The sequence below is a fragment of the Oikopleura dioica genome, chromosome PAR (genome assembly GCF_907165135.1).
Source record: "Oikopleura dioica chromosome PAR, OKI2018_I68_1.0, whole genome shotgun sequence".
Lineage (NCBI taxonomy): Eukaryota > Metazoa > Chordata > Appendicularia > Copelata > Oikopleuridae > Oikopleura > Oikopleura dioica.
The window spans coordinates 13,079,175-13,089,678 of NC_137293.1; the positions used below are offsets into that span (position 1 = coordinate 13,079,175).

Below are 10,504 nucleotides of genomic sequence, written 5' to 3' on the forward strand. Positions count from 1 at the left end.
TTTTCTCAGTGTTTTTGGTGCCGTGGCAAACATGTGTCTGAACGAACTTGCATCAGGATGATTTTACAGTCATTTTAAAAATCTTACCCTCCGTCACAATCTAATTTCATACGAAAATAAGTCCTCAAATAGGTATAAATTTCCAATATAACGCATTTTCGAATGAATCAACACGTAGAACTTGTTTTGGTTCCTGTCATTACTGATGAAGATAACAAGTTCTTGATTGGGGACGAGCGATGACGTGATCGAGGAGACTCTCTCCCCTGCAGCTTATCACCATCGCGCTCCTTTGCAAGCTCCTAAGGGCCGATCGTGTTCACACTGTTGTCAGAGACATTGTCAGAAAAACCAAGTCAAGATGCCCAACTTGAACACGGCCCGATTTACCGGTGAGGAGGATCTTCCCAACCTCGAGCAGCACAACAACCACATGGCTCATGTGCTCACTCTTGATCTCTACAAGAACCTCCGACAGAAGCAGACTCCCTCTGGATTCACCATCGATCATGTTATCCAGGAATGGAGAAAAATTTTATATTTATTTACATAAGAAAGTCATATTGTTTTCACGATGATTTTTATCCATCTTCAAGACCGGTGTCGACAATCCCGGCCACCCCTTCATCATGACTGTCGGTGCCGTTGCTGGTGATGAAGAATCCTACGAAGTTTTCGCCGATCTCTTCGACCCCATCATCGAAGCCCGACACAACGGTTACCAGAAAACTGACAAGCACAAGACTGACCTCGACTCCTCCAAGATCAAGATGGACGCCCCCTTTGACTCCAACTACGTTTCTTCTGCCCGAGTTCGAACTGGACGATCTATTCGGTAATAATTTCTTCAATTATGATTTCAAACAAAATATAGAGGTTACGCCCTTCCCCCCTGGTGCACTCGAGCCGAGCGACGACAGGTCGAAGCCGTCGCCTGCGAAGCTCTTGCTAAGCTCGATGGTGAGCTCAAGGGCAAGTACTACGGTCTTTCCAACATGTCTGAGAAGGACCAGGATCAGCTCATTGCTGATCACTTCCTCTTCGATCGACCAGTTTCTCCACTTCTTACTTGCGCTGGTATGGTAAGTGTCTTTCTACCTCCTTCAGAATTTAAACTTGGATAGGCCCGAGACTGGCCCGACTCCCGAGGTATCTGGCACAACGACAAGAAGAATTTCCTCGTCTGGGTCAACGAAGAAGATCATCTCCGGGTCATTTCTATGCAGAAGGATGGTGACATGAAGGCCGTCTTCTCCCGATTCTGCGACGGTCTCAAGAAGTTCGAATCCAACCTCCAGGAAGGTGGCTACGAAATTATGTGGAACGAGCACCTCGGATACATCCTCACTTGCCCATCTAACCTCGGTAAGAGTAAATAATTTTCGAGTTAATTTACAGCTATCTAGGAACTGGTATTCGAGCTGGTGTCCACTGCAAGCTTATCAACCTTTCCAAGCACGCTCGATTCGAAGAAATCCTTACCAAGCTCCGACTCCAGAAGCGAGGTGCTGGTGGTGTTGACTGCGCTGCTGAGGGTGGTGTAAGTATCCTACGAAATACGCGTTTCGTATTTTAATCCAATCTTAGGTTTATGACATCTCCAACGCTGATCGACTTGGTTTCTCTGAGGTTCAGCTGGTCCAGATGGTCATCGACGGTGTTAACTTCCTCATCGCCATGGAAAAGAAGCTCGAAGCTGGAGAAAAGATCGATGGTGAAGTTGACCGACTCCAGCAAAAGGTGAGAGAATTTTTTTGACGAATAATCAAATTTTCAGTAAATTTCCTAAAATCAAATAAACGATTCCTACGACGTTAATAATGCCGCGTGACCGTATGTTCTGTATAAAGCTATAATAATATTTTACAAGAATCTGTATATTTACTGTTAGGTTTCGAATAAAATCACAAAAAGACAAAAAGTTTGTTATTGCATTTATCCCCATTTATTTATTTCACGAAAGCAAAGAAAAAGAAAAAGGCACGCGCGGAAAGCTGATTTGTTTTGTCGAAATGAACGGAAGGAACATAGCGCAGTTGCTAAACATTGGTCGCAGGCTTACAAGTGTCGCTGGATGTAGATTGGGCCAGAAGACATGCGATGAGTTGTGTTGGAAGGATCATCGGTGGCGGTTCTTCGACGACGACGAGCTCCGGTGCCACAGGTTGGCTGACACTCTTCAGCGGTTGGGTCGCAGAGATGGACATCACAGTGAAGATGAACCTGAAAGAGAGGTCAAAACCTTTAACGCTCAGGACTTCTCACAGTTGAATCGGGAGAGTCTGTCCACGTGAAAGAATTGATCCTGAAGATGGAAATTGGGTTGACTCCATTTGAAATGATTTCAAGGTCGTCATCTTCAATCTCCTAAATAATTACATTAAATTCTGATTCAAATGAGATTTTTCAAACCCCTTCATCTCCACATCCACCAGTTATAAAGTCAAACGATGGTGATGAATCCGCAGCTGCGTCCGCTGTTGCCCAGCATCGATCGAGGGTGACAACAAAATTCGAGTCCTCATGAAGCCAAACTCGAATGTAAAACGGAGCTGGAGTAAAGAGAACGGAGTCGACAGTGATTGGAGTCTGGAAAAATTCATCTTCGTAAGCATCCATCTTCAAGGTGACGCTGCCTTTCTTTTCCGCAAGCACAACATCAACTGAGCTTGAGATGACGTTGATGCCTTGTTCTATTTATGCAGTTAAAAATTGAAAACATCTATCTGGGTTTAAATTACGCTGACCTCAATGGTTTATTAGAGAAGCCTGATAGATCAAATAGTCAGTTTTACGACTTCGTCATAATTGTTAACATCTGATATTTTATGAATATGCAGTAAATCATATTTTTATTACGAAAACTCTGTTTTTTTTTTGTGGGAAAGAATATCCTATTGGCTAAATCAAAGTATCTTACACATAAAGATAGTTCTCTGTGCGGTTTTTGACCATAAAATCTGGTGAAAATTATTTTAAACCCACGAATATAAAAGTTATTGGTCCGGAAATGATGCAGCTCAAGGTTAGAAAACGATACGGGCTAAGTTTTAACTGCTTTTCCTATGCTTACAACGAGTGTCTCCGGGAAAATACATCCGAAGTCGACAATTGTTTCAGTTGTTCGCTCGATAATCCCAATGTGCTCTTTATGCTCGCTAAATGCTGAGATTAGGGCGGCGCAATTATCTGAAAATTACCTGTGAAGGGCATTCTGGTAGATCAAGTGTGTGCCATTGTCTTCATGAGCCATTCCGCAGCCTGTGAGATCGTCGTCAATGACAAATGTGACAGTGTCGTTGTCATAATTCACGAAAGGCTGGCATCGGGCCGGATTATCAGAAGCCGAGGTTACGCTGTCGTCTGCTGAAAGAAAGAGATCTGGGATCTTTGCGTCTTCAAAGGCGCACTTTAAGACTTTTCAAAAAAACTGTAAATTATCGAAGCAACTATTTGCCCTATTGTCATAAATCTTTTGAAAGTTATTCCTTCGGAAAATGAGCGGAAATTCGTTTTGGATGACAGAAAATCGTCGCTTCCGTTAAATCACAAGTTGTAAACTCGGGCATACGCACACAGCGGTCACCCAAATGGTCGGGGCCGTCGCAGACGCAATCTTCTTCGTCGTCTGGATTTGTGACATATCCGCGGTCGCAAGTGCACGAGTACGTTCCATGAGAGTCGAGACATCGCTGTCCGACTTTGCACGAATTGAACAAATGTGAACTACATTCGTCAAGGTTCTCGCATACCATGTCTGGAACAGATCCATCATACACAACCTACGATATTGTGAAGCGAAAGTTCAAGTTGTTATGCGTATTTTTGAAGGTTACGAATCATAACGGACAAAATATGTTAGCGAAGAATATAAAAGGGAGGTTAAAATACAGGAATATATCATACAGTTTTGTGTGCCTACAAATCCTTTTAAAACCTTCTTATTGAAGCTTTTTATTGGCAGCCATCAAAAATATTTTGATAGCTTCTGTAGTGGCACTTGTGTTCGAGTATAGATGGTCATAAAATAGATGTTTTGTACTGCAATACCTTTGACGTTTCATTAAAGAAATTCAGAATATTTTCTGATTGATAAAAATCCTGTAAAATAACAAATAAAATTTTGCACTCTTTTCTTATCTATAAACTACCAACTTGAATTCAAAACCCACTCAATACCTTCAAATAATAAATAATCTTAATTTCGACTTAGCTTGAGATTTTTATTGACTTACTCGTTCGTCTACCTTATTAGAAGTATCGTTGATGCTCACGAAACCACGATCACACACACAATAATTCACTGGTAGGTCATCAGAGTCTTTTCCGAAGGCGCAGTGTTGGTTGTCTCCGCATGTGACATCGATACACCCCGTACTCGGTCGGCAAGTGACGTCTGTCGCGTCCGTAGCAAAAATTCCAGTGGCGGATTCAGACCATGTACCATCTGTGAGAACGTAAGCGTCCGTGTTGTCGCTGCAGATGCACTTTGCTTCTCCGTTGTCGTCGAAGCAATCACTGCCGCTTGTTGAGCAGGTCACACCAAGGCACGGGTTATCCCTTTTCACGGTTTTACCGAAAGGCTGCTCTCAAAAGGGAAATTTAATATTTCGGTGACACCGTGCCTAACACATCCAACACCGTCCTCCCAGTTGACAAAGCCGTTTTCACAATGGCACTGCGCGCTTCCTGTACTTTCATCACAAAAGGCATGCACGCCACAGTCTCCCCCAGTCAATGTTTCTTTGTGTCGATCGCAGGCAGTTTCAAACTTGCAAGTGCTGTCGTAGCTGACTCCATTTATAGTTTGTGCGTCGTCGTTCTCCACGAAACCATCGTTACAAGTGCAATAGCAAGGATTCTCATCTGAAATTTGAAGGGCATATTCGAAACATCCGACATTGGTATCGCAACTTGCTTGTAAGAATCCACAGTCGTTAATATTCTAAAGATTTGCAAAAAGAATATCCGAAAAATGAGGCTTACCCGACAAGTGGTTTCGGAAACCTTTGCTGCCTCTAGGCCTGTGCCCAGGAGCACAGTGCCCAAAGCGGGCAGTTTCATTTTCTTTCTTTCTCTGTTTTTCTTTTTTCTGGGTGATCTTGATACTAAAGTAGACTTATTTTGCACGCTTGAAAAGATGATGCTAGCTGCTCGTAAAAAATGATACAACAGCTTAATAGCGCTGTGTTTTGTCGAAGTGATTATTATAGCGTTACGTAGCAGTGGCTTCTACAATTACAATGTCAGTGGACGGAATTTGACCAGCAGATTGATATTTTGCAATGAAAACGCAATTTTAGTCCTGTCATTTATTGGTTACGCGCAGTATGCTGTCATGAATCGGTTATTTTTGCAGTAAACCTTGATTTTCAGGTCGTAGTCTCTCAGCGTTATCGGGATGCTGGCATCTCGACCTCCAGAAAGAACCAGAGCGGCGGTATACAAGCCGATTTCAAATTCAGGAGACGTTCCAAGGAGAAATCCTCCTTTAGGCTTTTCAACGTCGATTCCTGAAAGTTTATTATCGCATGGCTTGAGAAGTAGTTAACCTTTTGCTTCGCAAGCAAACTTGATCGTGATGGAAACTGGAGAGTCGTCATCTTCATGGCCATATTTTGGCTTAATTATGCATTTATGAATTGCTTTTACTTTCTGTGGTTTACATAATAGCCCTTGTAGTCCAAAATACCGTGCTTTTCCAGCTGATAGAATCTCATCCAATTATGAAAGCCGAGTACTTCTCCATCCCGTGTTTCACCGACAAAAATGTGCTCGAAGGCGCTCGAGTCTTCTGTTCGTCGTTTTCTTGTTTCGTAGCTTCTTCCGTACATATTGAACCAGACGTTGTTAAGGCATTCCTTGAACTCATCCATGTCTTCAGGCGCGAGCTCCTTTGAAACCAGCCACTGGTGAATATTCCAAATGACATCTGATTCGCAAATTGCGTCCAGGAAGGACCACTGTTCTTCAATTTCTTCCTCGCTTATATCTTCGGCAACGCCCGTCTCACTTTTATTGATTCAAAAACTGACGGAATCGTAAACATATTTTTTGGGTTTTAAAATCGTTTCCTCGAGTAGTTATCCATCAACCGCATGAAAGTATAGTAGGTCTTTCTGTTGATCAAATCCTCAGAAACTGAAGAAAACAACGGGTCTTCAGCCTTATCCTCATCATCGTTGTAGCGTGTTCGTCCCCCAAGATCAATTTCGAAATCTTGACCAACAATTGCCGCGTTACCGTCATAATTCTAACGCACAATTTTAAAGATAAGAGAAGCTTTAATTACCCAAAGTAAATTCGAAAATTCAGAGAACTCGGCCCAAAGAGCGTCGCGCTCCTCATCATCCATGTCGCGCACTTTTTCGATAAACTCCATTTTCTCTTTCAGCAAGTCTACCAAATAAATGAACGCGGTCAATAATTATCAATAAAAAGGTCAGGTTTAGGGTGGTAGGATCCTTCGCGCTACGTGCCACTTACCTTTGACTCACCTGCCTGTCGAGTGGCAAATATAAAAAGACAAACAAAAATTTAATGCCCAATTTCAGTGAACACTTATAACGGGGACTTGCGGTCTCAAACAGAAAACGAAGCCGGTGGAGATACATAGCGACTAGAAAAATTAAGAACAAAGGATGTTTAAATTTATTCCCAGCCATTCGGAGGACAGGGCATTTGATGAAAATCTTGCAGGATGAACAATGTTTCTCGAAGTTTCACTGCGCATAAAACATTTCCGACGTGCCAAAACTAAAAACGTATATAATAATGATAACTTTAGGGTACTTGGTGGCTGGCTCCGAAAACATTAAAGCGCCCCGGAAAAAATCTCTCCGGAAATTTCGTCAAATAGAAAAAAAGAAAGAAAATTGCCAAAATAAGAAACTCGGCGAATGATTTAACAGATGCCAAATCGTAAGCTATCCCAACGCCATATTTTCCAAGTGAATGAAAAAATGGAATGATTGAGTAAATTGACAAAATTGCGAATGAGAATGCTCGACAACAGTCGCTTCCGTGGTGGTAATTCTTCTCATAATTTTTCTATATTTAGGCTATTAAAAGTCTCATGTGTCCAGATATTCATCGTCTCCGTATGGAGGAAAAACCACGAAGAAATAAACTCGCTTGCCTTGGTTAGCTCTGGTCTGAAATAATCAGTCAAGAAGTGACGACTATTTGAGTTTCAAAAATCAATTCATCAAACGTTATTCGAAACTCTTTTAGAACTCTTTGCCGGCCCTTTTTCTCCAAGGGGCGATTTCCGAATATTTCAGGAGTTTCATTCTCTTGGTCTGTTTAAAAAAGTCACGGGAATACTATAGCCGCAATAGTTCTCAAATTAATTATTTTTACAAAAATATGAAAACGGAAGCAGAGCAGAATTTCAAATAACCGCACAGTTACGTCGATTAGGGTTAGCGTTATGATCATATGAACTATCTTTTAGAATCGAGAACGAAGGGTGTTATAATTTATTCCCAGCTATTCGGAGGACAGGGCATTTTATGAAATTCTTGCAGGTTGAGCATCGTTTCTCGTAGTTTCACTGCACACAGAACAACTCCAACGTGCCAAATCTCAAAACACATAAAATGATCATTATTTTAAAACTTGATTTTACCTGATGACTGGCGCCAAAAACATTAAAATGTCCCCGAAAGAATATCTCTGGAAACTTTGTCAAGTAGAAAGAAACCGAAATTATTGCCGTAAGAAGAAACTCGACAAATGAACTGACAGACGCCCAGTCGTAAGCTTTTCCAAGGCCATATTTTCCGAGAGAATGGAGAAATGGAATGAGTGTGTAAATTGACAAAATTGCGAATGAGAATGCACGACAACGGTCGGTTCCGTTGTGGAAATTTTTCTCGTAGTCTTTCTTTTTAGGACTTTTTAGTTTTCTTCCTATTTTTTTGGTAAAAATCCACTTCACTGTTTACTTTCCTTATTTATCGGTAGGTAAACTTGATGAAAAATGAGCTCTTTTTAGAGCTTATAAATCAGGGAGTATAATACAGTTTTAGAATCCTCAGAAGCTGGGGATCATTTTGACTATTGACACTTGGGGGTTTTGCTCATGCCCTGAGGGGTTTTAGGCCTTCCAAAGTCCCAAAATTTGGCCAATCTCGGTTAGAGGCTCATAACTTTTCTTCTCCCCACTTCTGGAGAAAGCCCACTATATGAGCTTGTAGAGGAGGCTCTGACGGTTCAGAATGTGTATAGAAAACCACCGGACACCCCCCATTCTAGAGCCTCTGGAAGGCCCGGAAGTTGGGGAAGTCAACGGAAAATCAGTATTTTTACGAAAATAGAGTAAAAGTGCAATATTTTCATCGGACATTGTTAGAAAAACGTTTTCTGACTTTATGACGCACAAAATTTACTCTGGGTTCATTTTAGGTCACGTGGGGTCATATTGTGAGAAAAATTGAATTTCGTAAAAACTCACCCCGAAAGGACCCCAGACTAAATTTTGTGCGTCATAAAGTCAGTAAATACGTTTTTCTTACGATTTCCGATGAAAATGTTGCACTTTTAATCTATTTCCGTAAAAAGTACTGATTTTCCGTTGACTTCTTCAACTTCAGGGCCTTCTAGAGGCTCTAGAATGGGGGGTGTCCGGTGGTTTTCTATACACATTCTGAACCGTCAGAGCCTTCTCTACAAGCTCATATAGTGGGCTTTCTCCAGAAATGGGGAGAAGAAAAGTTATGAGCCTGTAACCGAGATTGGCCAAATTTTGGGACTTTAGAAGGCCTTAAACCCTCAGGGCATGAGCAAAACCCCCAAGTGTCTATAGTTAAAATGATCCCCAGCTTCTGGGGATTCTAAAACTGTATTATACTCCTGATTTATAAGCTCTAAAAAGAGCTCATTTTTCATCAAGTTTACCTATTTATTGGTGATCCCTTCCTGAAGAGAAAACGCAATCGTGAGCAAAAGAAATATGTAAAAACTCTAAATAATAAATAAGTTTCGTAAATGACTAATTCCGATTACATACGTTCCACAGCGGGTCGCAGCGGAAAGCAAAGGACACTAGAAATATATTTTTGAGAAAACTGAAAAGTTCTTGTTTCAAGGAACGAGTATGCTCAGGTGAAAGAGCATCCTCGATTACGTATGCTGACTCAATCCGGTGGGGGCTGAAAACGGAAATTTTCGAAAAATGGGGTCGAAATCTCGAAAATGGTGGTTCTTATGACGCCAGTTTTGGGTACTTTTACTTTCCCGTTTTAAAAGGTCAATAGCTCATTTTGTAGCTCAGAGCCTGTGCTTTGCTGCAAGGTATTGATTAGCCGGTCAGTATTAGCCAAAAAATTTTTCAGGACCTGAGAAGGTTGGGTACTTTTTCGCGATAAGCATGTCCCTTTCTTCTTTGATTTTGGCTAATTTTGTTCTATGTCAGGGTTGGCTGAATAAAGATTGTTATCATTGCCACTTATTGCCACTCTCTGCCGGAGGACCTCCCGGAGGACCCTTTTCCTGGAAGACCAACTGCTGGAAGACCAATATAAATAAATGAATAAATAACCTTGCTTGGCCACAAATTGCCACATTTGGACAATTTCGGCAGCTTTATGCCGGAGGACCTCCCGGAGGACCCCTTACTGGAAGACCAACTGCTGGAAGACCAATATAAATAAATGAATAAATAACCTTGCTTGGCCACAAATTGCCACATTTGGACAATTTCGGCAGCTTTATGCCGGAGGACCTCCCGGAGGACCCCTTACTGGAAGACCAACTGCTGGAAGACCAATATAAATAAATGAATAAATAACCTTGCTCGGCCACAAATTGCCACATTTGGACAATTTCGGCAGCTTTATGCCGGAGGACCTCCCGGAGGACCCCTTACTGGAAGACCAACTGCTGGAAAACTTGTGGGGAATGAATCTGTCTGGAAGCTCAAGCACATTAAACTCAGTCAGCCGTAGTTGAGGCCATTCAAGCTCATTAGATTCAGTAAGGCAGGGGCGAAGCCGACCCGAAGGGGAGGCCACGGTCGTTTATTTTATTCAATCAGAGTCAGAGCGAAGCCGACCCGAAGGGGAAGCCATGTCCGTTCATTTTATTTAATCAGAGTCAAGGCGAAGCCGACCCGAAGGGGAGCTCACGTGCGTTCATATTATTCAATCTGAGTCAGGGCGTAAAGGATATAATTTTTTTTAGTCTTTTCTGGTTGGCTTTCGTCTTTTTTAATTTTTGTTCCTTTTGGAATCCCGAACGTTGAATCTGTTGAAAACGTCCGAGATTATTCGGGAGACTGAAAGATTTGAAAATCTCGAAATATTCGGGATCTTGAAATTTTGAAAGAGACAACCCTTTCCCTAACTCAGACTTTATCAAATAAACGGGCGTTTATCAAATAAATAATTACTGAATCTAATGAGCTTGAATGGCCTCAACTACGGCTGACTGAGTTTAATGTGCTTGAGCTTCCAGACAGATTCATTCCCCACAAGTTTTCCAGCAGTTGGTCTTCCAGTAA

General features: G+C 41.8%; 3 protein-coding genes across 6 annotated transcripts; 1 reads left to right on the forward strand and 2 right to left on the reverse strand.

The window, feature by feature from the left end:
• Window positions 1-283: 283 nt before the first annotated feature.
• On the forward strand, window positions 284-1,915 carry LOC145704613 (creatine kinase, testis isozyme-like). Its single transcript, XM_081782076.1, has 7 exons — window positions 284-522; window positions 599-835; window positions 875-1,082; window positions 1,125-1,365; window positions 1,407-1,540; window positions 1,588-1,740; window positions 1,778-1,915. The coding sequence occupies exons 1-7, from the start codon at window positions 362-364 to the stop codon at window positions 1,778-1,780; spliced, it is 1,137 nt and encodes a 378-aa protein (XP_081638202.1). The 5' UTR covers window positions 284-361; the 3' UTR covers window positions 1,781-1,915.
• Window positions 1,916-1,929: 14 nt separating this feature from the next.
• On the reverse strand, window positions 1,930-5,108 carry LOC145704610 (pancreatic secretory granule membrane major glycoprotein GP2-like). 4 transcript variants are annotated; one of them, XM_081782069.1, is made up of 10 exons: window positions 4,987-5,108; window positions 4,626-4,945; window positions 4,248-4,560; window positions 4,051-4,101; window positions 3,489-3,782; window positions 3,201-3,409; window positions 3,064-3,158; window positions 2,413-2,693; window positions 2,266-2,367; window positions 1,930-2,223 (listed from the first exon to the last, which is right to left on the reverse strand). In XM_081782069.1, the coding sequence occupies exons 1-10, from the start codon at window positions 5,062-5,064 to the stop codon at window positions 2,059-2,061; spliced, it is 1,908 nt and encodes a 635-aa protein (XP_081638195.1). In that variant the 5' UTR covers window positions 5,065-5,108; the 3' UTR covers window positions 1,930-2,058. The 4 variants fall into 4 exon arrangements, with proteins under 4 accessions (XP_081638195.1, XP_081638196.1, XP_081638199.1 ...); XM_081782070.1 differs by lacking the exon at window positions 4,051-4,101 and adding an exon at window positions 4,180-4,197; XM_081782073.1 differs by lacking the exon at window positions 4,051-4,101.
• Window positions 5,109-5,319: 211 nt separating this feature from the next.
• LOC145701935 (poly(U)-specific endoribonuclease-B-like) lies at window positions 5,320-6,456 on the reverse strand. The gene is made up of 5 exons (XM_081779147.1): window positions 6,293-6,456; window positions 6,078-6,253; window positions 5,667-6,015; window positions 5,553-5,622; window positions 5,320-5,513 (listed from the first exon to the last, which is right to left on the reverse strand). The coding sequence occupies exons 1-5, from the start codon at window positions 6,380-6,382 to the stop codon at window positions 5,320-5,322; spliced, it is 879 nt and encodes a 292-aa protein (XP_081635273.1). The 5' UTR covers window positions 6,383-6,456.
• Window positions 6,457-10,504: the final 4,048 nt, after the last annotated feature.

Coding starts and splice junctions, on each gene's coding strand:
- LOC145704613 (XM_081782076.1), top strand. CDS start 362: ATGCCCAACTTGAACACGGCCCGATTTACCGGTGAGGAGGATCTTCCC. Junction 523..598: donor ATCGATCATGTTATCCAGGA/ATGGAGAAAAAT, acceptor CATCTTCAAGAC/CGGTGTCGACAATCCCGGCC. Junction 1,083..1,124: donor TTCTTACTTGCGCTGGTATG/GTAAGTGTCTTT, acceptor AAACTTGGATAG/GCCCGAGACTGGCCCGACTC.
- LOC145701935 (XM_081779147.1), bottom strand. CDS start 6,382: ATGGAGTTTATCGAAAAAGTGCGCGACATGGATGATGAGGAGCGCGAC. Junction 6,254..6,292: donor AATTTTCGAATTTACTTTGG/GTAATTAAAGCT, acceptor ATTGTGCGTTAG/AATTATGACGGTAACGCGGC. Junction 6,016..6,077: donor CGGTTGATGGATAACTACTC/GAGGAAACGATT, acceptor TTGAATCAATAA/AAGTGAGACGGGCGTTGCCG.
- LOC145704610 (XM_081782069.1), bottom strand. CDS start 5,064: ATGAAACTGCCCGCTTTGGGCACTGTGCTCCTGGGCACAGGCCTAGAG. Junction 4,946..4,986: donor TTTCCGAAACCACTTGTCGG/GTAAGCCTCATT, acceptor GCAAATCTTTAG/AATATTAACGACTGTGGATT. Junction 2,224..2,265: donor CAGACTCTCCCGATTCAACT/GTGAGAAGTCCT, acceptor CCTCTCTTTCAG/GTTCATCTTCACTGTGATGT.